This window comes from Danio rerio, chromosome 13, assembly GCF_049306965.1.
Source record: "Danio rerio strain Tuebingen ecotype United States chromosome 13, GRCz12tu, whole genome shotgun sequence".
NCBI classification, from domain to species: domain Eukaryota; kingdom Metazoa; phylum Chordata; class Actinopteri; order Cypriniformes; family Danionidae; genus Danio; species Danio rerio.
Window position 1 is genome coordinate 53,499,940 of NC_133188.1, and position 26,160 is coordinate 53,526,099.

At 42.7% G+C, this 26,160-nt stretch overlaps 1 protein-coding gene across 8 annotated transcripts in view; it reads right to left on the reverse strand.

Moving 5' to 3' along the window:
* arid4b (AT-rich interaction domain 4B) overlaps positions 1 to 25,368 on the reverse strand; it is a 137,777-nt gene extending 112,409 nt beyond the window's left edge. For all 8 annotated transcript variants that reach the window (XM_073920338.1, XM_073920337.1, XM_073920334.1 and 5 more), the window contains exons 1-2: positions 25,206 to 25,368; positions 9,960 to 10,019 (exon numbers count right to left, since the gene is read on the reverse strand). In XM_073920338.1, the coding sequence (XP_073776439.1) occupies positions 9,960 to 9,965 (6 nt within the window). In that variant the 5' untranslated portion in view covers positions 9,966 to 10,019; positions 25,206 to 25,368. The remainder of the gene's footprint in view (positions 1 to 9,959; positions 10,020 to 25,205) is intronic.
* Between the last annotated feature and the right edge of the window lie 792 nt (positions 25,369 to 26,160).

Genomic DNA, 26,160 nt, shown 5'->3' on the forward strand with positions numbered 1-26,160 from the left:
TCTTCCATACCCCTCACTGCACACCATCAATATGTAGCATGCAGTGCACTTTAACCAATCCATACTTGAAACAATACTGCCTACAACTATGTGGACACCTATTCATTGTGCATATCGCTGTCAATTTTACATTGTCCTGTTTTTTTGGGAGTATGTTGTTGTATTTTGTACTGTCTGTATTTTGCACTGCCATTCTATTTGCACTGTCTGGAGCCAGCACCCTAAGCTTTTCACTCATCATAGCACACGTGCTGCTGCTGATAATAAAAGTGATTTGATTGGATTTGATCTTCTGTAAAGGAAACACGTTTGTTTTGCTGGAGTAGCAATCCCCTGTATTCCTCCCATTAGCATGCTGCTTAAGACGTGCACACAAATAACCCGATGTGTTTATTCGATGTGATATTTAGATTTGCACACCTGAGAGGCAACAACAGTAAACAAATACAGCATTTGCAATCTTCATTTCTTTCCACGGCTCTGCCTGTGGTCGCAGTAATGTTGCAAGAACCTCCATGTCAGCGTTTCCCGCCTCAAGGTGAAATGAAACGCTTTCAGAGCGGGGTCGTCAACACATCCGGAGGGATGTTAACACATTTTAAGTGCTGGGTGCCTTGTAAGGGCACTGGGTGAAGTCAGATGAGCAGCAGTCTAGTCAGCCGTTTGTCATATTACACTGTCAGAGGGTGGAAGTGTCTGTTATGACCAGTGCAAAACTAGCACACACACACACACATCATGGCACTGCCAGTGTTCCAATGACGAGGATGTGATGTAATGTAATATAATTACACGCCAAGACTTCTACAACAAACAGTCATGCTCACCCAGCTGGCGAGAGCGCTCATTGAGATGTGGAGATTCGTCTGCCGTCTACGCAAATATAACACTAATTTACTACCGTCATTACTGGTCAAGCGGCACATCAGTGAAATGTCCATAATCCATCACTAAATCGGTGCTGCATACTGGATATAATAAAGACAAGTGCAGACACCGCCTGAAAACACTCAGTGTTTCCTCTAGGATTTTTTCCAGCTGTGGCGGCAGGTCTTTTACACACATCTACCAATTACCTGTGGCGTTATTTCAATGACAAATATAGAAATGTGGTGAGCACAGTATTACACGTCGGGATCACATTTATGTAACGTTAATACAAGCATGCCAATCTCAGCTTGTGCGCCAATTTCCTCTGCTCGTGCACAAAACTTCTTGCACGTCCTCAAACACGCTGTTCAGGCGCAGATCTTCTTGTGCGCTCTCAAATAAACACTGCTGAAGTGCGATTTACTGCGTTTATGTAGTGAGTATGTCTCCAACAGTTATTAGATTTGCTAGGAATATTCATGAATGTCTCTAATAGACCTACAGCAGCATTAATGCATCCTGGAGAAAAGTGAAACGGCTTTAAACTCCAGCAAGACTTTAACGTTTTTGTATGCAGAGTGACAGACCTTTATATATATAAATAAAGTATATTTATGGAAACTGTGTTCATCTTAACTGAAAGCTACGTCATCTTTGCTGGCCTCACTCATCGCGCACTGTCAGTTAGTCAGTTTGTCAGCACGTCACCTTAAAGTGTAACAGCCCTACTACGCTAACAGAAAAGTTTGTGCTGTTATAATTCAAGATCTGACAAACAGAAGCGGACCGCCCTATAGCCATCATTCCAATCAATATGTGGTCCAAATGTAAGTGCCTGGTGTAAGCTGGATCTAGGCCAGAATATAAGCAAGTTGTGGACCAGAATAGGGTCAGTTCTGGTTAACTTGGTTTCATTCTGGCAGATATGTGGTATTGCTTTGGCTTATTTGTGGCCCGGATCTGATAAACAGGAGTGGACCGCCCTATAGCCATCATTCCATTCAGTATGTGGTCCAGATGTAAGTGTCTGGTGTGGGCTGGATCTGGGCCAGAATAAAAGCAAGTTGTGGCCCACAATAGGGTCAGTTCTGGTTAACTTAGTTGAATTCTGGCTGATATGTGATATTGCTTTGGCTTATTTGTGGCCCAGATCTGACAAACACAAGCGGACCGCCCTAGAGCAATCATTCCATTCAGTATGTGGTCCAGATGTAAGTGTCTGGTGTAGGCCAAATCTGGGCCAGAATAAAAGCAAGTTGTGGCCCACAATAGGGTCAGTTCTGGTTTATTTGGTTGAATTCTGTCTGATATGTGGAATTGCTTTGGCTCAATTGTGGCACAGATCTGGCAAACAGGAGCAGAATGCCCTAGAGCAGGGGTCTCAAACTCGCGGCCCGCGGGCCATTTGCGGCCCTCAGTGCAATATTTTGTGGCCCGCGCCGACCGCTGTACACTTACAGAATCCGTCCACACTACGCCGGAGTTCTCGAGCGCTGAAAACTGAGCTTTTTGAAAACGCTGGAGAGGCCGTTTTCATTCTGAAACGCTGCTGCTCCGTCTCAGTGTGGATGGGGAAAGACGGAGACATCTGAAAACGGAGGCGGGGCTGCAGACATTCGCCTCTCTGATTGGGGCTTTTCCTCAATATTAAGTAGCCTAACACACAGTTCAGTCCTGAATCTTCTCCGTGTAAGTTCAGACTTCGCAAGTTTGATCAAGGCTGCATCTCTTCTCAGTTTGATATGGAAAACATACTGAGGACACGCGTCAATCTTCACAGGGAACCGTGTACTTTATAACTTCATTCACATCACCCTGGCTACGTTGTTTCACTTTCTCAACAATAAAATGTAAACTTGATAAAAGAAACTGCCTATTTTTATTTTATTATTAACAACTAAACAGACAGCAGAAATGTTGAGACGTGCTGCATTTATGAGCGTCATCTTCACTGTGTGAATATTTATAACAAAACGGAGCCGATAACAACTGCCTCCTTTCAATTTCAGAGAAAAAACATCCCCTCTCTTTTGCTGAATATCAGTTTTAATAATGGATAATGACCATTATAAAAGTATAACATACAATAAGTTTATACAATATAGGAAATAAAGGCAAGCGATCAGTCAATATACATAATGTAGGCTACGTGGTTACATTAATCATTAACTAATCTTTGCGCTCAGCCAAAACACGTTACCTGAGAACAAGTAATAGATTCCAATGCCCAAAGTCAGGGAATATGTCGTTAGATAAAGACAACAAGATGAATGAAATATCCCGTTTAATAAATATAGTGAGATTAGATCCAGCGGGAGATGCTTGATGAGAAGTCCGACTAGCACAGCTCTCATCTGGGTAAACAGGCTGCAGCGCTTGCCAAAGTGTGTGTGTGTGTGTGGTAACGTGATGTGCGTTTTCAGCGTTTTGGTGTGGACGGAGAGCAGTTCAGAAACGCTGGGTAAAAAGCGAGTGTGGACGCCGATCGTTTTCATTCTAAAACGCCGTTTTAAAACTAAAACGCACTAGTGTAAACGGGGCCTGACAGAATCAGCGGAGCGGGGAGAGAGAGCGCTCCCCGCTCCGCTGATTCTATCCGTACACAGCGGTCATTGGCATTCCCCGCCCGCCGTGTAAACAAAGGGGCGGGGATGCCGGTTACGTCACCACGCACACCGCCCCTTTGTTAGACGCTGTGACGGGCGGGAAGGAGGGAACTCGCCCCGGCCAGAACCAAGGTAAGGTGTTCCCGCCCCTGCCTGCCACTTAGCTACCTATCTGCAGCCTGCCACCTACCCAGCTACAGCCTGCATCTTATATATATTATAGGTAGATACAGACTGGTACAGACTGATGTGACTGGAGTGGGGTGGGGGTGTTTTATTTATACATATATACGCCTTTTTTTAGGTGAGGGAATGGAAGTTTTGAGTGTGTGAGAAGTGTGTGAGAAGTTATTCTCCACCTTGAACTTCAGTAAGTCAAAGTACAGGTCTAGAATTAATGATGATCATCTTCAAGCCATACTGAGGGTCTCAACTGCTTCCGCTCTAAAGCCAAATGTGGTTCAGATTTGTGAGAAGCGCTGTCAAGTCTCTGGCAGCAAGAAGTAGGCAAAAGATGCCATGTTCAGAAGAACTGTTCATAATCTTCACTCAATGTTCTATTAATGTTCAGGACACTTCATGTTCAGAAGAAATAATTAAAACTGTTAATAATGACATTTGAGGACTTTTTTTTTGGTGAAATCCCTTATGCGGCCCAGCCTCACCCAGACTTTCCCCCTTGCGGCCCCCAGGTAAATTGAGTTTGAGACCCCTGCCCTAGAGCCATCATTCCAATCAATATGTGGTCCAGATGTAAGTGTCTGGTGTAGGCGGGATCTGTTCAGAATAAAAGCAAATTGTAGCCCAGAATAGGATCAGTTCGGGTTAACTTGGTTTCATTCTGGCAGATATGTGGTATTGCTTTGGCTTATTTGTGGCCCAGATCTGACAAACAGGAGCGGACCGCCCTAGAGCCATCATTCCATTCAGTATGTGGTCCAGATGTAAGTGTTTGGTGTAGGCTGGATCTGGGCCAGAATAAAAGCAAACTGTGGCCCAGAATAGGGTCAGTTTTGGTTCATTTGGTTTAATTCTGGCAGATATGTGGTATTGCTTTGGCTTATTTGTGGCCCAGATCTGACAAACAGGAGAGGACCGCCCTAGAGCAATCATTCCATTCAGTATGTGGTCCAGATGTAAGTGTCTGGTGTGGGCTGGATCTGTTCAAAAATAAAAGTAAATTGTAGCCCAGAATAGGGTCAGTTCGGATTAACTTGGTTGAATTCTGGCAGATATGTGGTATTGCTTTGGCTTACTTGTGGCCCAGATCTGACAAACAGGAGCGGACCGCCCTAGAGCCATCATTCCATTCAGTAAGTGGCCCAGATGTAAATGTCTGGTGTAGGCCGAATCTGGGCCAAAATAAAAGCAAACTGTGGCCCAGAATAGGGTCAGTTCTGGTTCATTTGGTTGATTTCCGGCTGACATGGGATATTAGTATGGCTTAATTGTGGCCCAGATCTGGCAAACAGGAGCAGACTGCCCTAGAGCCATCATTCCATTCAGTATGTGGTCCAGATGTAAGTGTCTGATGTGGGCCGGATCTGGGCCAGAATAAAAGCAAATTGTAGCCCAGAATAGAGTCAGTTCGGATTAACTTGGTTGAATTCTGGCAGATATGTGGTATTGCTTTGGCTTATTTGTGGCCCAGATCTGACAAACAGAAGCAAACTGCCCTAGAGCAATCATTCCATTCAGTAAGTGGTCCAGATGTAAATGTCTGGTGTAGGCCGGATCTGGGCCAGTATAAAAACAAAATGTGGCCCAGAATAGGGTCAGTTTTGGTACATTTGGTTTAATTCTGGCTGATATGTGCAGATCTGGGCCAGAATAAAAGCAAACGGTGGCCCAGAATAGGGTCCGTTTTGGTTCATTTGGTTTAATTCTGGCTGATATGTGGTATTGCTTTGGCTTATTTGTGACCCAGATCTGATAAACAGGAGTGGACCGCCCTATAGCCATCATTCCATTCAGTAAGTGGTCCAGATGTAAATGTCTGGTGTAGGCTGGATCTGGGCCAGAATAAAAACAAACTGTGGCCCAGAATTCTGGCTGACATGGGATATTAGTATGGCTTAATTGTGGCCCAGATCTGGCAAACAAGAGCAGACCGCCCAAGTGCCATCATTCCATGCGGTATGTGGGCCGGATGTAAGTGTCTGCTGTGTGCCAGATTTGAGCCACATGAATTTTGCTAGCTGGACAGTTCATCAGGAAGTAATTTATATGAAATTCCAGTTTTACTCATACATTTTATTCGCATCATGGATGGAAACATATGTATTCACAAATAGCTGCTAATTCACTGGGAACGTAGATGATCTGTGATATATTAATGTTAACTTTGGCAGCAATGCCTTCAAACATCCCTTTTGTGAGAATTTATTCAAGCAAGACTATTAGATGTCTTTCTCCTTCAAAATATAATACTCAATAGTCACACTGAAAGAGCAATAAAACCGCGCAGTCAATTGAGCAGCGTAATGAACAAGAGCCTCAGGTTAGTCCTGGCAGACATCAGTCAATGGAGCAGATGGATAAATCTCATTGTACCACTTATGGTCATCCAAATACCAGATAACGGCAACCACAAGCCACCACCACAGACTTGAGCTCTAGTGCATGATGGATCGCTGATGATCTTCATGCTGTCCACCTTGCTGCTGGGCATGACCATATGTTACAGGGGTGGTTGCTAAAAGAGTTGGAGTTTGCTAATGGAGCGTGACTCAGTGCGCCGCCACGTCACTGACATGAATTTTTATCATATCGTTATTGAAGACTGAACTCAGTGCAGTGGTTAATTCATTCACAGAGGAATTTTAGGTCGTGTTTACACATGAATGGTGCACACATACGCTGCCGAATGGGCTTTATGTTTTATGCACACATGTAATGAGACTCCAAGGTCTTGTTTTCATTTGGTATTACACGCATTTACAGTGAACTGAACACAAATGGTCAGTTCAGAAAAGGGCTAAAAAAAATGATCATGATATGTTTTTTATTATTCGGTACCAATAATTATTGAATATTTTGTTTTACAATCCATTGAGGAATATTAGGATTCTTTCTTTTATTTAACCACTTTTACCAACATTAAGAAGGCTAATAGTTTTAGTAGTCAAAAACAAAAAAAAACAAAAAAACTAAATATCTAATCTCTTATGTACTCTAATAATATAAACATAAGTGTTAAAGAGACTCTTAAGCTTGATAAATAAAATGTTACAAAGTGTGCGCAATGGTGAAGCGTAAATGATAAACAATCCTAACAATCTTTAAGGTAATTTAAAAGTAATTTTAATTAATTTATTTGATCTTTGCCATGATGACAGTAAATAATATTTAACTTGATATTTTTCAAGACACTTCTATACAGCTTAAAGTGACATTTAAAGGCTTAACAAGGTTAATTAGGTTAATGAGGCAGGTTAGGGTAATTAGGCAAGTTATTGTATAACGATGGATTGTTCTGTAGACCAGTGGTCCCCATCCACCGGGCCATTGATACCGGGCCACATAAGAAATCATAAATTATTTCTGCAGAAAATATTCCCCCCGCGACTTGGTTTCTTCCACTCACCCCCGCCATCTCACGTGAAATGGACTATGCCAAAATCCACCACGGATCGGGAAGAACGTAGTGGTTGTTGATAGTTTAAAGTTATAAAACAGGTATTATAGTGTCCAAATCAGCAGAGCATTTAAGGATTGTGCATATAACGTTATGTGTGCGTGCATCGCTAAGTAAGTACCCGAAATCATTGCAATATGTATCTATATGGAGTTTCACATAATCATACTCATTAGGGCTGTAACATGCCAATGCATACATTTAATTCGGCTATATGGTTGTATTATTGTTAATATGTTCGTCAGTTGAAATGTTTGGCACAGATGTTATGTATTTGATGCATATGAACCTTGATTGAAACCTTGATTGAAAACATAATAATCAGACCGCGATAGTGCAACTAGCACATGAGCACTGAGTTGTTCATGATTAACCTGGATGCACGCAGCTGTGTTCACGTGAAGAAGAAACATGTCAAACTTAATGACACATTTGAGGGCTCAAAGGCAGAGGAATGCCTCTCTCGCGTGCTCTAGGTGCCACGTGCAATCGCTCCCTCGGGCACTCCCTCTGCTTTTGCGGCACTGCTCTCTCTGGTTTAAGCTGGACCTAGCTGGTTTTGGTTGGGCTCCCAGCCTGGCTAGGCTGGTCAAGCTGGTTTTAGCTGGTCATCTCCCAGCCTGACCAGCTAAGACCAGTCTGGAAACCAGCCTGGAAGTGGCCAAAACCCCTCTAAAACCAGCCTGGTTGACCAGCTAAAACCAGCCAACCAGCCTAGGCTGGTTTAAGCTGTTATTTTCAGTAGGGCATGCATTTATACTTGAATGAACCCAGCTCAAAGATGCTTTCCTTGACAAAATCGGTGCACAAAATGCATATGTTAAGTGTAAACCAGCCCTTGAGTTCAGAACCGAGCTGTCTAAAACATGCTTTCATTTCAGTACACACCGACATCTTCACTTCCCCTGTTATTGAACTCATTTTAGTCAATATAATATGCATTAAGTGCACTCGCAGGACCTCGCTTTAATTCTACACCTAACAATCTGGTTGCGAGTCACCATGGAAACAAAAGCCTAAATGATTTACATTGAAAACAACTGCAAAGCTGGGATTACATTTCCTACAATTATTCATTTATTGATAGAAACAGAGCCAAGAAAATAGAGCAAAGTGTTCATGATTTCTGCATCCAATCTAGAATAAAAATAAGGACACTTGTGGGCACTACTTGAACTCAAGCTGACCATAAAACAATATTTACACTAAAGATTCCTGTATGAACAAACAGCGTAAGATCAACATGAAATAAAATACTTGCTAAAGAACTGAGTGTTCTTAGTTGCATCACCCAAACAAACCTTAAGACCAATTCTGAAAGTAAAAACATGCAATTAAAGCATCTAATGGAGCAACTGAAATCCAAACAGAATCAAAAGCTTTACCAAGATTTGACAAGCCAGCATTCATTTCCACACTCATTTCTCACAGTAATCTTCAGAAAAACAGACAATAGCAAATACTAAAATCACCTCACACAAACCGCATAATCGAACAGCAAAGTCATAGTTTGATGTAAACCAGGGGTGTCCAAACTCGATCCTGGAGGGCCGGTGTCCTGGAGAGTTTAGCTCCAACTCGCTTCAGCACCTGCCAGGAAGTTTCTAGTTTATCTAGTAAGAGCTTGATTAGCTGCTTCAGGTGTGTTTGATTAGGGTTGGTGCTAAACTCTACAGCAGGGGTGTCAAACTCAATTCCTGGAGGGCCGAAGCCCTGCACAGTTTAGTTCCAACCCTGCTCCAACACACTTACCTGTAGGTTTCAAACAAGCCTGAAGGACTCAATTAGTTTGATCAGGTGTGTTTAATTAGGGTTGGAACTAAACTGTGCAGAGCTGCGGCCCTTTTGGAACTAAGTTTGACACCTGTGATCTACAGGAACGAGATTGAACACCCCTGATGTAAACTAAAGCATATATACACTCATCGGCCACTTTATTAGGTACACCTCTCCAACTGCTTGTTGACGCAAATTTCTAATCAGCCAATCACATGGCAGCAACTTAATGAATTTTGGCATGTAGACATGGTCAAGACGATCTGCTGCAGTTCAAAACAAACATCAGAATGGGGAAGGAAGGGGATTTAAGTGACTTTGAACGTGGCATGATTGTTGCTGCCAGACGGGCTGGTCTGAGTATTTCAGAAACTGCTGATCTACTGGGATTTTCACGCACAACCATCTCTATGGTTTAGGTCCGTAAAAAAAGAGAAAATATCCAGCGAGCGGCAGTTTTGTGGGCGCAAATGCCTTGTTGATCCCAGAGGTCAGAGGAGAATGGCCAGACTGGTTCCAGCTGATAGAAAGGCAACAGTAACTCAAATAAGCACTCGTTACAACCGAGGTCTGCAGAAGAGCATCTCTGAACACACAACACGTCCAACCTTGAGGCGGATGGGCTACAGCAGCAGAAGAGCACACCGGGTGCCGCTCCTGTCAGCTAAGAACAGGAAACTGAGGCTACAATTCCCACAGACTCACCAAAACTGGACAATAGAAGATTGGAGGAACGTTGCCTGCTCTGATGAGTCTCCATTTCTGCTGCCACATTCGGATGCTCGGGTCAGAACTTGTCATCAACAACATGAAAGCATGGATCCATCCTGCCTTGGTTCAGGCTGGTGGTGGTGGTGTAAGGGTGTGGGGGATATTTTCTTGGCACACTTTGGGCCTAATAGTACCAAGAAAGGATTAAGGCAGTTCTGAAGGCAAAAGGGGGTCCAACCCGGTACTAGAAAGGTGTACCTAATAAAGTGGCCAGTGAGTGTACAATTCAAGTCTTTAAATAAGCTTCTGGTTCACATCATTTTATATTTACACAGTGGCTCAAAAGTTCAGACCATTACCTTCATCTCTGTCCACGGTGATGGCGATCCTCCTGACTGAACTCACTTTCAGGTCTTGAGCTGAAAGAAAAGAAAACATCTCTGTTATTAGTGAAGAGATTGCATTGGTGTCAGGGCTCGAAATTAACTTGTTTACTTGGTAGCACCGGTGCTCCCAACTTCAAATATTTAGGAGCACCAAAAAATTTTAGGAGCACCAGAAAAAATTTAGGAGCACCCACCAAAAATGAATGAGCACCTCTGCAAATAGTTTTTTAAGGGATTTATTGTATTTTAAAACAACATTAATAGGACTGACACAAACCAGAAACAACTATCTAACTAAAGCTGCGAAGACATTGATATTTGTGTGCAATAATTCCAAAATGAATGTCTAATAATTAGGCCATAGAATATTAATGATGATAAAAAATGATAATAATAGTAATGATTTCCATTTCTCATTATGATACTGCCTTGAATGTGCATGAATGTAGGTTATCTGCTATAAAAAGTCTGTTACTTTATGAAAAATAATTGTATAGTTTGCATCAAACAAAAATGAAGCATTGCAGTAAGAAATATTTATTTTGTACTGCTGTTTTTATATGCATGTCAATTTAATAAATCATATTTCTGCTACAAAACAAACAAAAGATTATAATAAATCATTCAATTCAATGATGAAAGCTGCAAAGCAGTCATCAGTAAATAAATATAAAAATAATATACACCTCAAACAAGAATAGACAAAAGAAAGTAAGTAAAGTCTCACTTCTATCACTCTTTAAAAGTTTTGGTTTCAGTTTGTGTCAATTTAAAGGTTCAGTCTGAGATGATCTTCATTTTTCTGTGTTAGTGGAAAAGCTGGCGAGTCAGCCGACCCAATTTATGAGTAGGCAGAGCAGGATTCTTGCGCTAACCATCGGCGCAATACCGCTGTTTGTTATGAGCCGCAGTTTCAGTGTAAACTTAGTAAAGGCGAGCTTCTTTGGCGATGATATGTACAGTATTAGATTTGACTTTTAGCGGACATTTGCGCTGAACACGCAGTGAATGCAACGCATGGAGATTCGGGCACCTTCTCCAAGAAGCACGTACTCGATTGATCTCAGCTGGCGGATCATTATTCACCATGTGACGTGTCATGATCGCTTTCATCTGCGCCTCAACTTTAGGTGGGGTTTGCAAACTTGTGTGCTTTAAGTTTTTACTCTTCAGCCGTTTGCATTTCCCGTGGTCATAAAAGCTCCTTCCCTGTCATCTGACAGCGGAATACCTTGAGTGATTGACAGCTAATATGAACCAATATAAGAGCGATTCAGCACGTTTTTACAAAAAATCAAAACAGGTCGCACTACAACCATTATCTGCAGTCGCACTAATGCTCCCATATATATTATGAGGTCGCATAGATTAATTTTCTGGCGCATATGCGACCAAAATGGTCGCAATTTTGAGCCCTGGGTGTAATGTCTGATCTCATGCTAAGCAGGACAGTCAGGCTGAAAGATAAATCGCATGTGATTGTTGCGTGCCTATAAACCCAGATCAGTAACTACTACACAAAGCCAAAGTTCTCTGCCAATAGCCAAATCACACATCATCATTCTGCAGTTTTCACAGCTGCTTCTCTGTGAACTACGGACTTTTGTTGTAAATGCTGCTCATAGATATATACATTAGATGTCGCCTACCCTGTTGGCGACAATAGCGTCAATAGCGCCACCATTTCAGTACAGGGTAGCGCTCCTTTGAAATGAATGCAGGACCAAGGTACAGTGGAGGACTGTGGCCATCCAGAGCTAGAGAATTACACACATATACACATACATATATGATTGGGAGTTTTCGCAGAGGACAGTATGCTAAATTTTTTTTTTTATTACGAAAATTATAATTTTACATCACTTTTCTACATTGATGGATCAGTGATCGCACGGGCATTACTGACAAAAAGCTTGTGTATGTGTGTATGTAAATGTTCTATCCACCCTCCCTGTTAAATTTGATCTAATCCGTGTCCTGAAGCACACCTCCTCTCCTGCTTTCACTTCTCATACTGACGGAGGGAGCGATTCGTTTGTGATTGTATCTCTGTTATGAACGTCTCGTTCACTTAGTCCACAATAATACAAGTGTCTGGCAGCGCAGCATCTCGTTGTCATATATCTTTTGCATTGTTTGCTGATTTTATTCAACAAAACTAGCATAAGCCGAGTGTTTAGTGTGAGTTGGTGCTGCTTTGCCTTATGGTGAATGCAGTAAGTGACTGTATATCATCTTCAATAATGCTCTCTGTTTAGCACAAAAGTTCAAAAACGTAAAAAACTAAATGTGACCTATGAAATGTTCTGCCTTTGTGCTTTGTTTTCTTAGTTTGCTCGTTACAATACCCGTAGACAGCGCTAAAGTCCTCATACACACAATGCGTCACTTAGCGGGTTCCACACAAGTTTCTACATCTTGTTTATATACACTATGAACAGCAGCTACGCTAATTATTCTCTTTATTCTCCATTTCCACCTGGGGATACTCATCCCTAGGTCCTCAGATTATGCGGAGTCACTGATTGGACCCAAGACCAGCGACGAGATGATCCCAAGGTGTCCATATCCGGGACCAGGCCGTATCCTGAGCTGCTGCTGTTGCGCTGTAGGTCATGGGGGAGTGGAGAGTATGAGACTGATTCCAGTGATGCTTCAGGGACAGACGAGTCTGAGTCTTCGCTGAGGCCAGCTTCCAGCCTCCACTGCTGAGACTGCAGCTCTGCACAAGACTTGGCCAGCGGAGAAATTAAAATGGTCGTGCCGAACTGAGTCTGGTTCTCTTAAGGTTTTTTTTCTTCACTCTCCTATTGCCCTACTGAAAAAAACAGCTTAAACCAGCCTAGGCTGGTTGGCTGGTTTCAGCTGGTCAACCAGGCTGGTTTTAGAGGGGTTTTGGCCATTTCCAGGCTGGTTTCCAGCCATTTCCAGCCTGGTCTTAGCTGGTCAGGCTGGGAAATGACCAGCTAAAACCAGCTTGACCAGCCTAGCCAGGCTGGGAGCCCAGCCAAAACCAGCTATGTCCAGCTTAAACCAGGCTGGTCAAGCTGGTTTTAGCTGGATTTAGCTGGTCATTTTCCAGCCTGACCAGCTAAGACCAAGCTGGAAATGGCTGGAAACCAGCCTGGAAATGGCCAAAACCCCTCTAAAACCAGCCTAGTCGAACAGCTAAAACCAGCCAATCAGCCTAGGCTGGTTTAAGCTGGATTTTTCAGCAGGGTGGTAAAAAAAATTTCCCCTCTCCACTGTCGCCACTGGCTTGCATGGTTCAGGATCTGAAATGCTACTCATCGATGAATTTGCTCTTCAGTGTTTGGACTCTCAATAATGACTTCAAACCACACTGAACTGAGCTAAACTGAACTGAACTTAAACACTAAAAACTGAACTACTCTGATCCAGTTACTATGACCATTTATGTGAAGCTGCTTTGACACAATCTACATTGTAAAAACGCTATACAAATAAAGCTGAATTGAATTGAATTAAAGTCCAGCCTCTTCATGTAGTAACACTGTCCTGTCTAGTGCGGTTGAATGACATTTGTCCTGGGAGCACTGTACAAATATGGCGGCGCTATTGACGCATGCTTAGGGTCCCTACGTGATATCTAGTGTATACATCTATGAATGCTGCTAATGTTAAATTAGAAAGCACATGCAGATGCCACATGTAATGACATTTTTCCTTAAAACTCATTTCAAACTCAAATTAGGTTGATCTCAGAACTCAACATCAGACTTCAGTGTCAAGATGAATTTAGTTCAAGACACAACATAAAATCAATCAAAGATCAACGGCTAAACATGTTCGCTTTTTGACAGTATGGACGTCACATTATGACATTAAAGTTCATTCATTTGTTTTCTTTTTGGCTAAGTCCTTTTATTAATCTGGTGTAACCACAGCGGAATGAACCGCCAACTTATCCAACATCTGTTTTACGCAGCGGATGCTCATCCAGCAGCAACCCATCACTAGGAAACACCCATACACACTCATTCACACATATACACTACGGACAATTTAGATTATTTAATTCCCCTATAGTTTCCCAGGGATGGGTTGCAGCTCGAAAGGCTTCCACTGTGTAAAACATATGTTGGATAAGTTGGCTTAAATAATTTTATTGTTAATGAACAGTGAAATCGATGAATCCATGCTGAGGTGCCGTTATAAAGTACACTGCCGTTCCATTTGAAGAAGTGCCCGACTTCTGTCCTCGCGACCTCGGGAGTTCGTTCTCCCAAGTCTGAACTTGGCAAGTCCGAACTTTGCATACTTGATATTGAGAAACAGCCACTGTATTTATGTATTTATTCTGTTTTATTGATTTATTTATTTTAGCCTCTTAGCTGGAAGACTTGATTTGATGTGTGTGTGCCTACTGTACAAACGGTTGGTGGATTAAACGATTATTAAAATTATATTTTGCTCAAAAACTGTTTAATAAGTTTTAATAAAGGCTTTGGGACGAAGCAGTGGCGCAGTAGGTAGTGCTGTCGCCTCACAGCAAGAAGGTCGCTGGTTCGAACCTGGGCTCAGTTGGCGTTTCTGTGTGGAGTTTGCATGTTCTCCCTGCGTTCGTGTGGGTTTCCTCCGGGTGCTCCGGTTTCCCCCACAGTCCAAACACTACGGTACAGGTGAATTGGGTAGGCTAAATTTTCCGTAGTGTATGAGTGTGTGTGTGTGAATGTGTGTGTGGATGTTTCCTAGAGATGGGTTGCGGCTGAAAGGGCATCCGCTGCATAAAAGCTTGCTGGATAAGTTGGTGGTTCATTCCTCTGTGGCGACCCCAGATTAATAAAGGCACTAAGACGACAAGAAAATGAATGAATGTTTTGAGGTTTCAAGTAACCATTTATGGGAAAATATTGTATATATATATATATAACATGCTGTCATACTTCCTAAAAATACTGAGATATGATTTATTGCCCATATCGCCGAGCCCTAAGTCGCATATGTTTGAAACAAATGAAGAATAAGAAGATGATGCCAGGATTATAATTTTTAGCTGTATTATCCCTTAAAATATAACCGCTGTGTTCCTGGTGAAAACACAGCAGTGTATTGTCATAGTGTTACAACTTACTTTGCTTAATCTCTTAGATAAATTACTAATTGTCAATGCAACCAATTGATTTGAGCCAAGTGTTTGCATTTCTGCAAATGAAAGTGAACTGTGTGGCTAACCTGGAGGCACAGACGTCTGCAGCTCGAGATATACTTCATTCTGCTGCTGTATGAGAGCATTAAAGCAGTGTGTGAGCGGCTTTCAAATCGAATACATTTGTGATTAACATTTTCAAGTGTGCTGACAAGAAGTCTACTATGCAGCATCATAATTTCAAATCAGTTACAAAGCTTGCTCAATCATATAATCAGAACACTGAACCAAGCAATCACCTAAATAGTAGCACAATGTAGATGTAGTCTAGTTTAATGTACAGCTTACATGTAGAAGATGCTTTACTTTGACATACAATGGACCTTATTCAGTTTAGACATTGAAATTTGATTTAACATGAAGGAATATCGCACCTTGAGGGTTAGATTTGCATAAATATCCAGATCACACCTTTTTTTCAGGACTATTTTTTAGAGCTTTTGTCTATTGGAAGTTGTTAAATTGGTGTGTTATTAAATAATACTACAATAAACTGAATGGGTTGTATTTGTATATGCCTCAGTCTCATTTTGATTGGTAGTAAAACACAATAATTATAGTAATAATATGGCATTACTCACACATCACAAGATAATACGAACACAATTGCTGAAATAACTTACTGTTAACAACTGTAATAACACACTGAAATATAACAGGAACATAACTGCCTGGTTATTAGAAAGTGGCAGATTTTGTGTTTTGTGTATTAGGACGAAGAGGTAATACAGCCTCATCTGGGATGTTCACTGTTAGCGATGCAACGATTAACAGATTTCACTATTGACTAGGGTTAAGTACCGAAAACCGGTGCCATTATAGCATCGGGACCTTTGTAACTGGTATGTACCTGACAAAAAATCTTTTTTAAAGGGTTGTACCCCTTACTTGATTGAGAATAAGGTTGCGGCTGGAAGGCCATTAGCTGCGCAGAACATATGCTGTAGAGGTGTGAACCTATACTGGTCTCACGATTCGGTTCGGTTACGATTATCATGCCTTCGATTCCATTCATTTTGATATTTCGGTGCATTGACGATGCATTCCATATACAGTGTTATATTTTAGAGGAGAGGCTATAACAAGCTGTCTGTATAAACACACAGAGATACAGCACACACTGTCTCTCATTCAAACACAAACATAGACAGCATCAAAGAAACAAACACACACACGCACGCACGCACGCGAACACACGCACGCACGCACGCACGCACACACACACACACACACTTAAACCCTCGCAACAGGGAGAGCTCGCGAAGAGCGGAGCAGAAAAACGAAAGAACAAACGAAAAAAAGAAGCACTTTTCCGACGGTCCCTTGCTGAGAGCTCCTCTCAGCTCGAGCTCTCCCGGCTAAACACATATTGCGAGGGCTTAAACGGAGCAGTGCTCGTAGTGTGGAGCGAAAAAAAAAGAAACTGTGCTGTGAAACATAACCAGCTTTGTCTTTTTGTAGGAAACACACTTAAGATCTTTTTGGGGTAAGAGGTTTTTGAGTTATTGTCGTCTATAACTGAATGTGTGTCAGGAATATCGAAAACAAAACCAACTGAACCGCGCTCATTTCTGGCGCCCCCCTGGATATACAGCGCCCTTAGCATTAGCCTATGGTGCCTATGCCACGGACCGGCCTTGAGTTGCCTGAGTGTTGTAAATACTCACGCTCACCTCCCTCGCGACAGAGCGCATAGGAGATAAATGACGTCAGTACATAATAACCTATTACTGAACCGATACCGAATTGTCCGTGTCTGCATCGAGGTGCACCGAAGAAACAATTGATTTTGACACCCCTAATATGCTGGATGAGTTGATGGTTCATTGCGCTGTGGCGACCGCTGATTGATAGAGGGACTATGCCGAAAAGAAAAATAAATGAAGGAAGGAATGTATTTGTGAATTATTTTGTTCCTGTTTTAAAATGTGGAGGTACTTCGGTATTTTTGAAGCCATACATTGTTTTATTTAACAGCGAGGACCGCCATGTAAACAAACCCAGGGCTTTATTGTGTTTTTATCCTCGACAGTTTTTAATTTCAAAATGTATGGGACAGGGCTTGAAATTGCTACCATTTTGGTCGCATATGCGGGCGACATTTTACCAATGCGATTTGGGAGCATTTGTGCAAGTGTATAAAATTGTTGTGTGCGAGCAGTTTTTACTACAAAATGTTCACCACATGCGTGGATTCGGTAGACATTCACGCAGAATGCATCTCTGCACTTGAAACGCGAAACGCAGCGCTCAGGAATGGTTTAAAACAGTCGTCATTAGGGATGTAACGGTATTGTAAATACCGTCATACCGCAATATTAATTTTTTTCGATATTACCGAAGTCGCATGACTCGGTAAAACTATAGGTCTCCTGAGAAAATTTGCTCAGGCGAATGAAGCGAACGGGACGTAGCTGAAACTTCATTTCCCATCAGCCCCGGCGTGGCCATAATCCTTTGCGGTCTGTTGTCGCTACAGATCCAGTAATGCGGAAATGGAGTGTGCTGCTAGTAGCGGAGATGAAAAAAAGATGGAAATGATCGAACCTAAAGCGGGTGTTGTCGCCGCGCGCGTGCTGAATAGCGGTGCTGTCGCGCGCGTTCTGATCAGCGGTGCTGTCGCGCGCGTTCTGATCAGCTGTGTTGTGGCGCGCGTATTGTAAAGCGCCGAGGGGGGGTTGAGCGCGCATATTCAAGAGAGGTGTTGCCGCGCGCCTACTGAAGGGCTGGATTGGACGTAGGGTGTGTCGCGTCGCGGGGGCACTTTTGATCGTTTTGGAAGGGCATTTTCTATCCAAGACTAAAAAGGGCATGTGCACTGCACAGGTTGAGCCCTATGTGTGCACGTGCCTGCAAGTTGGGGAATACGACTAATAAAAGTCATGGGGACTGCAGAAACACAGCACACTGTTCAGATTGATTCAGACATTGACTTGTACCGCAAAGAGACCTCTATCTCACTCATGATTTGTCTTCTCAAGTGGGGGAAAGACAATGCACAATGTTACCCCACTGCTGTCAACCTGGGCCAAGACATATCTCTCTTGTTCCAGAAACCTCAGTACCAAATGAGAGGGTTTTTTTTCTGTTACAGGGGACATTGTAAATGCCCAGAGATACCAGCTTTTACCAGATTATAATTATATGATAATTTTCCTTTAAACCCATCTCTATCTAAGTGAGTGAGTGATTAAATGTTGAATGTGATGAGTTTTCAACAATACTAAATTGAAACTTAATTTTTTTACATGGTTTAATATTTTTTTGTTATTAAAATTGAAGTTAGTGTTTCAAAGCTTACAGATAGATGGCTAATTTGTATGTCATTGACACTTTTGGCACTTTTTTTGGAGTATTTTCAAAAGTTTTTTTTTTCCTGTAAATGATTCAATAAATACCGTACCGTGACATTCATACCGAGGTATTACCGAACCGTGAAATTCTGATACCGTTACATCCCTAGTCGTCATGTCAACTTGCTGCAGTAAACAAAGCCAAGTCCGTAATGCTTGCCCCGCCTTCTCGCTCTTCTTATTGGCCCACTGCTCTAGCACTGAAATATCAGCTGTCAATCACTCAGTCAATGCCTTCTGGCTTGGGATGACAGAGAGAGCTACTACTGCGAAAAACTGTAAAGCGCTGAAGATGAGAATGAAGATTACACTGACAGATTTTGTTTTAGAAATCATGACATCTAAAGTTACAAATAATGACACATCGTACTAGTGATCATGTGCTGAATGTTAATCCACCATCTACACTTTTCCAAGAGTGGATAAAAGACTTCTGTTTGCTTCAAGTCCGCTATGAAAAGTCTGTGGGATGGAATTTTCAGGAAACTGTTTGCCACATCTAGCACGAGAGCTTCTGTTTAATCCTTCATTTAATCGCATGATGGTGTCCGCCGTGCAAGTGGCAGCTATATGTCAAATTTAACACCACGTACACCATCGCAAACTGGCTTGCACTGAGTAAATTAATAACGCTACTCATGAAAAGACCGGTATTGCTATGAACATGTCGTATGCATATAATAAGGTACAGTATGTGTCAAAAGCATCAGTGCAATATCAGACAGCACCCGTGAGAACAGCACAGTTATACCGTTAACAGATTCATTCATGTCAACCAGTGCGTGCAGGGCCAGTGAGCGCTCCTTGTATGCTTCTGTCATTCAGTTATGTTATAAAAATCTATTTTCTTGTGATAACAGGATTTGTTGAGACGTATTTTCCTCACGCATGCATATATATTTTTTGCTTGTTAGTTTGATTACTGTTGATTTCAAATGCAATACATATGTTTGTATAATACTTGTAGTAACGGTGCTTATTATTGGTGGGTGCGCCTAAATTTTGCCTGATGCGGCTAAATTTTTAAAGCTAGGATCACCCGTGCTTCCAAGCAAAAAGGTTAATTTCGAGCCCTGTGGGATACTTGTATTTGAAGCATATGAATTTTGGTGCCTAATTTCGTTCCTACTGGTGTTTTGACAAGAACGCAAGAAGCATCAAGGGGTGCATCAAAGGCACACACAGGTACGCGTCATCACACCATCTCTAAACATTTAATTCTAAACAACTTTGAGAAATACAGGCAGGCGATGTCAGGCGTTTGTTCTTGTTGCTTAGGGAATGGACACACGCAGTACAGCGCATTCGGTGAGCGAGAGCGACTCTCTTCGGATCAACAAATTTGCTTAAACTAAACGTATTTTACAAGCAAGGACTCTGACAAAGCAACGTGAAGCAGATGTTTTACAAAAGTTGCGTGTAAGGGGAAAACACGTCAAACTTAATGACACATTTGAGGGCTCAAAGGCAGAGGAATGCACTGTCTCTGAAAGCTTGCGACATCATCTGGCACTTTCAATGAGTACGTACGTGGACACCAATGCGCCGATTTTAATATAAGACTGAGTCCACTAGATCTATTCTGAGGTGCACCCAGCCCTGAGAGTTCATCAGCTCCTCGAGAAACTGTAAGTGGATGATGGAGGCTTTCTTTCAGCGGTGCTTCAGACTGAGCCGAGGCCAGTTCGATGAGCTGTTGTCCGGTGTCGGCAAGAGGATTTTCCCTCGGGACACCAAATGCAGGAGCTACGTCATTATCACTACCCTACAACAGCAAGCTCCTGATTAGTTAACGCAGTTAACGCAAATTTTAACGCAAAAGTTAACGCAAATTTCCACCGAAGTTTAGTTTTTCCAACACGAACGATTGACAAGAAACGCGTGTTAAGCGCTTCAATCGCGCAAAACGCTCAATTAGCGCCGCTTCATTTGCATGTATCAGGTTGTCTATTCGCATCTTTGCATTGACTTAACATATAAATCTCCACAAGACGTTTTGCCATATGAGAAACGGTCATGCCCAACAGAGCCCCGTTTCTCCCAAAGTTTTTTTTTTCCCCTTTACTTTCGCCCATTGGTGAAGATTTTTCCTCGCCGCTGTCGCCATCGGCTTGCATAGTTCGGGACTTGTAGATGGATTTACTTTTCAGTGTTTGGACTCAGCAGTGAATATTAAAACACTGAGCTGAACTGAACTTCAACTCTGAAAACTGGACAGACACCGTTTAAAATTATTTTAATCTTCTATGTTAAGCTGATTTGACACAATCTACATTGTAAAAAAGCAATATACAAATAAAGATGAATTTAATTTAATTAAATCACTCGCGCTTGATGCTTCATCCGCGTTTTGTCTGAACGAAGCATAAGGGTGTTTTCACACTAGCACTTTTGGTCCGCAACCGGGTTCGTTTGATGTCAGAGTTTGGTACATTTATCTATTGTGAACCATGTCTTCTGAACTCGGGTACACACCCGCGAACCCTACCCGAGTCCGCCTGAAAGAGGTGTGCATGTGTTTGTGTATCGCCTAACTTTACCTTGGTGACAAGCGGGACTGAGCCAGAGTAAATATAGTGATTATAGCCCCTTTCACACACACAGACTTTTCAGTAAAATTGCTGATAAGGGGATCAAGTGTGAACAAGCCATTTTTGAAAATACCAGTAAATTCGTTCTGGCAATTTTGCGGAAAGAGAAGTTGTAACATCTCCGGTAGATTCCCAGAATGCTGCTTAGTGTGAAAGCAAAAGGAAAATTGCCGGAAAGAGTGCGTTTACATTTGGAACGTGCTGACATGGATGTCTACTTCAACCAATCAGACGCATTCACATCCGCACTGTTTATGAAAATAAATGGCTGTAAATCCCTCTCCAGATACATTTAGCTGCTGATTGTTAGTCAGATAATAGCCCCGTTAACACAGTGATACCGTTAAACATCTGGAAAATTTCCGGAACGACTTTACCGGTAAATTTAAAAAAGCGCTGTTCACACAGGCGAGGACGTTACGGAATTTTTCCGGAAAAGACCGTTCACACATCCATTCCAAAATACTGGTAAATTCTTACATTATTAACTAGAAATGAGCTCTAAACGGCTGCGCTTGTATTTGTAAACATTTGACTAAATTACAAACTCTGTGGATGGATCAGTATTGTGAACAACTTCGATGAAAATATGGAGGAACACTTTCACATGTCGAGATGTACATGATATGTGTGTGTGTTGGCGCTCATGGGCTGCTTTATGGGCAAACGTGACGTGTCAAGCAACTGAAAGAAGCAGAGCTTGAAGGTAAACAAACAACAGCTTATCGTTAGCATCTTAACGATAATTATTTACACGGTTGGCATTAAGAAGTAACATATAAACGTTATCTGACTAACATCTAGAAGCTAAATGTGTATGAAAAAATATTTAAAGACTTTTATTTACATAAACAGCGCGGACGTGAATGCGTCCGACTGTTCTGATAGGCTAAAGTAGATGTCTCATGTCAGCACAGTCTAGACGTGAACACGTTCTTTCTGGCAATCTTCCTTCCCGGTAATTTTACAACTTCTCTTTCCGGAAAATAGCCGGAACGGATTTACCGGTATTTTCAAAAAAGGCATGTTCCCACAAACCTTTCCGGAAAATTGACGGTAATTTTACGGTAAGGTCTGTATGTGTTAAAGAGGCTAATGTTTATATGTTCCTTCTTAGTGCCAACAAATTTTGTTGCTTTCGCTTTCGTGGCCATCACCTAACAACAGCTGTACACACAACAGGTTGTTGCTAGATCGGATATGGATACGGCCGGAAGTAACGAGAATTATTTATATTATTTATGAAATTTCGCCTTTATTGTATTTTATTAACGTCTACCCCCACCCCAACCCTACAATTCAACCGTCACTGTAACGTAAAAACAGTAGTTGTACTGAGTATTTGTTATCAACTAAACTACCCAATAAATTGTATTTTTTAACGCCTACTCCCACCCCAATCGTCACATGACTGTAAAAATATTAATTATTTTTATACAGTGTCATTAAAAAATGCTGCTATACTAATGTGCATAACGCGTTCCAGCCGGCCACGTATCCGGTCTAGACTTTACCCACACAACAGCAGCTTGTTGACCCAACCGTACCGGGGTTCAGAAAAAAGAAGAGTGTGAACACAAACTAGCCGAGAAGGTGGCAAGGGGGACATTCGAACTTGGGTTCGGACCAGGCAATTGAACCAAATGTGAAAGCAACCTAATAAGTGGTGTGATTTCCCTCAGTAACTTTCTTTCGGCTTAGTTCCTGATCTATCAGGGCTCACCACAGCGGAATGAACCACCAACCCAGCACTAAAAGTACACTAACTCGTTATCCCCCAGTGCTTGGAAACACCCATACACCCTCTCATGCACACATACTCATACACCACGGCCAATTTACTTTGTCCAATTCACCAAATCACAGACTTTGGAAAACCTCCCAGCTGAAAAATCAAACTTAAACCAGCCTAGGCTTGTTGGCTGGTTTTAGCTGGTTGAGCAGCCTGGTTTTAGAGGGGTTTGGGCCATTTCCAGGCTGGTTTCCAGCCATTTCCAGCCTGGTCTTAGCTGGTCAGGCTGGATAATGACCAGATAAATCCAGCTTGACCAGCCTGGTTTTAGCTGGATATAGCTGGTTTTGGCTGGACTCCCAGTTTGGCTAGGCTGGTCAAGCTGGTTTTAGCTGGTCATCTCCCAGCCTGACCAGCTAAGACCAGGCTGGAAATGGCTGGAAAGCAGCCTGGAAGTGGCCAAAACCCCTCTAAAACCAGCCTGGTCGACTAGCTAAAACCAGCCAACCAGCCTAGGCTGGTTTAAGCTGGATTTTTCAGCAGGGGTGGTTGAAACAGAAACACGGGGAGAACATGCAAACTCCTCACGGTGCTGGGATCTACTTGAGACGATTTGTTAACTTCCACCAGACTTAACTAAATTAACCCAACCCCCATCCCTTCATCCCCACGCCCTCTGCCAGAAACCCCGCCCACCACAGACATGCCAGTAGTGTCAGCACAAAATGATTGACAGACAGTGCGCGTTTCTGATTGGCTAAAACAAAGACGGGCCGCTCCCCTCCTGGCTGTGACAGAGAGACAGTTGTGATTAGTAAAGACAGCCATTCATTGATAACACCTCGGTAAAATAACGAATATGTGTGGTATTTAGACACAAAAACAATCTATAAGCCATACGTGTTTATATAATGACCTCGTGTCTCTTTGAACTCAACGTGATCCTGACCACAGAAGCGAACGAGGAGATCCTCGCTTCTGCAGGCGAACTCTCGGAGTTGAGGAGTCAGCATTACAATCGAGTGAAACAAGCAGAGTTAAACTGTGAGAGAAAGTTAATGTCGCTTTGATAAACTACAGGAGTCTGCGTGCGCGGGTTCGCGTAATGTCGACTGCGCTACAGCATTATGACGCCATTTCTGTGCCACACAACTGCAGTCGCTTGACATCGACATTTTTATCATTGCGACGTTCAGCGCTGGTTTAACTGTACAAAGGAGCTAAATCCGCCGCCCCACTTCTATTATTGCGAGCCATGTCGACTTCGAGAAGTGGGACGACGGCGACATTGCTATTTCGACTATAAAGCCAACCCGTCCCGATGGAGAAAAGCAAGACGGTAAAATCACAAAGAACTGACACGCTTTTTGGTGTTTATGTGGAGGAGACAACGCTACAAAATGCTGACGGCTGGTGTGCAACACGCTCAACAAACAACACAATGAGCCTTCCCGAACAAGGTCAACCCAAACAACTTGCTCCGATCGGGGAAATCAGACTTGTTTTCCTTCGACATCATCATCATCATCATCCTCATCATCACTTCAATTGAATGAAAAACAAACGCGTCGCGTTGAGCCCTAATGACAATGTCACCCCAAACAATAACTGTCGCGTTCGGACTGTAACGTCCGTGCCGTCGACACAACCGATTATCAGTGTGAAATGTAACGTTAACAGTCTCCGTTGCGACTAGAGATGAAAACGGGCTTGCTGGGGAAACTACAGCGTGCCTCGCCAGCCATTTCGGCTCACGCTCCGAAACGATCCACGGCTCAGAATAAACACCTAAATTCGCGATGATATTAAGATGAAAACTGCAACGATGTTGATTCATTCGCATCACAATCACAGGAGAGTTTCCGAAGAGCAAAGATTTCAGCCGCTGCACACACACACACACACACACAAATAAAAATCACAATGCATACATTCGTCCTGTCAGATTTCATCGCTTATTCCGTCTAAATATCTCTTCGGATCGCACAAAGCCTTACGTAAGGGACCCAACAAGGCAGTGTTTCCCCCCACATCAGCTATTTGATGGCGAGCAGCGAACAGAAAAGTGCTCGAGTCTTTTGGCGAATTCCAACACAACATCTGCTGGTACAAGTGAAGCCCGAAGTTGCTAATAACAAACTAATAAAGGCGAACAAAAAGTCCCCCGCTGTTTAGATGCACCATTTACATCGTAAAGCCATTTTCTGTGAAAACAAGGCTACGTCTCGTTGTCAAAACACAACGATTAAATTACATCCTCGCATATAACGTCATGGGGGGATCATTTAGTTCAATATTGAGGCTCGATGCAGCTTAGTTTTCTTTCGATCTCCGTCTCCATTAAGACTTTATCTGGTCAACATAATGTCCTACCTGATGTAGAAGACAGGTCGCGGTGTTCCTCCGTTAAATTAGTAATCCATTGGACAAATCATCGATGATCGATGCTGGAAACGTCGTCCGAAAATATAGGAAAGGTGTCGGGATGCGAATCCGACAAATCGCTCGTCAGTCGCACTCGTTTTCTCTGTGTAATAATCCTCTCTCTTTCTGAAACGGGCTGAAGGATACACAAAACCGCCCACTGAGGACAGCGCGCGCGCTGATTGGCTGTTGCACTCGCGCGAACCGCCCCGCTTGTTTTCTATTGGACGGTAAAATCGTAGCAAAGCGTTTTCCTCGCAAGGATACACGGGACTTGTAGGTTTTGAGCTCGACTCTCGTGTTCTACAGTCCCCAGAGCAATGAAGCACACAATGATGACTCAAACTACATTTCCCAGAGTTCAACAGTGAGTGGGGAAATACAACCAGGCTCCGCCTACTTTCACGCGCTTGCTCTTTGCGAGGAAGAGTCGAAAGGTTTCTTTGAATAACAGAAGTTTGATTCGAGATGTTCTCCATTACTGTGTTCATGTTTCTATTTAAAGTCATTGATTACTTAATCTCGGCACTGTTTATTTAGCTTAAAGTAATTGTGTAGAAGTTCTTTTTCTTTTTGGCTTAGTCCCCTTTTATTCTGGGGTCGCCACAGCAGAATGAACCGCCAACTTGTCCAGCATATGTTTTACGCAGCGGATGTCCTTCCAGCTGCAACCCATCTCTGGGAAACATCCATACACACTCATTCCCACTCTCATACACTACAGACAATTTAGCCTACCCAATTCACCTGATCGCATGTGTTTGGACTGTGGGGGAAACCGGAACACCCGGAGGAAACCCTCGTGAATGCAGGGAGAACATGCAAACTCCACACAGAAACGCCAACTGACCCAGCCGAGGCTCGAACCAGCGACCTTCTTGCTGTGAGGTGACAGCACTGCCTA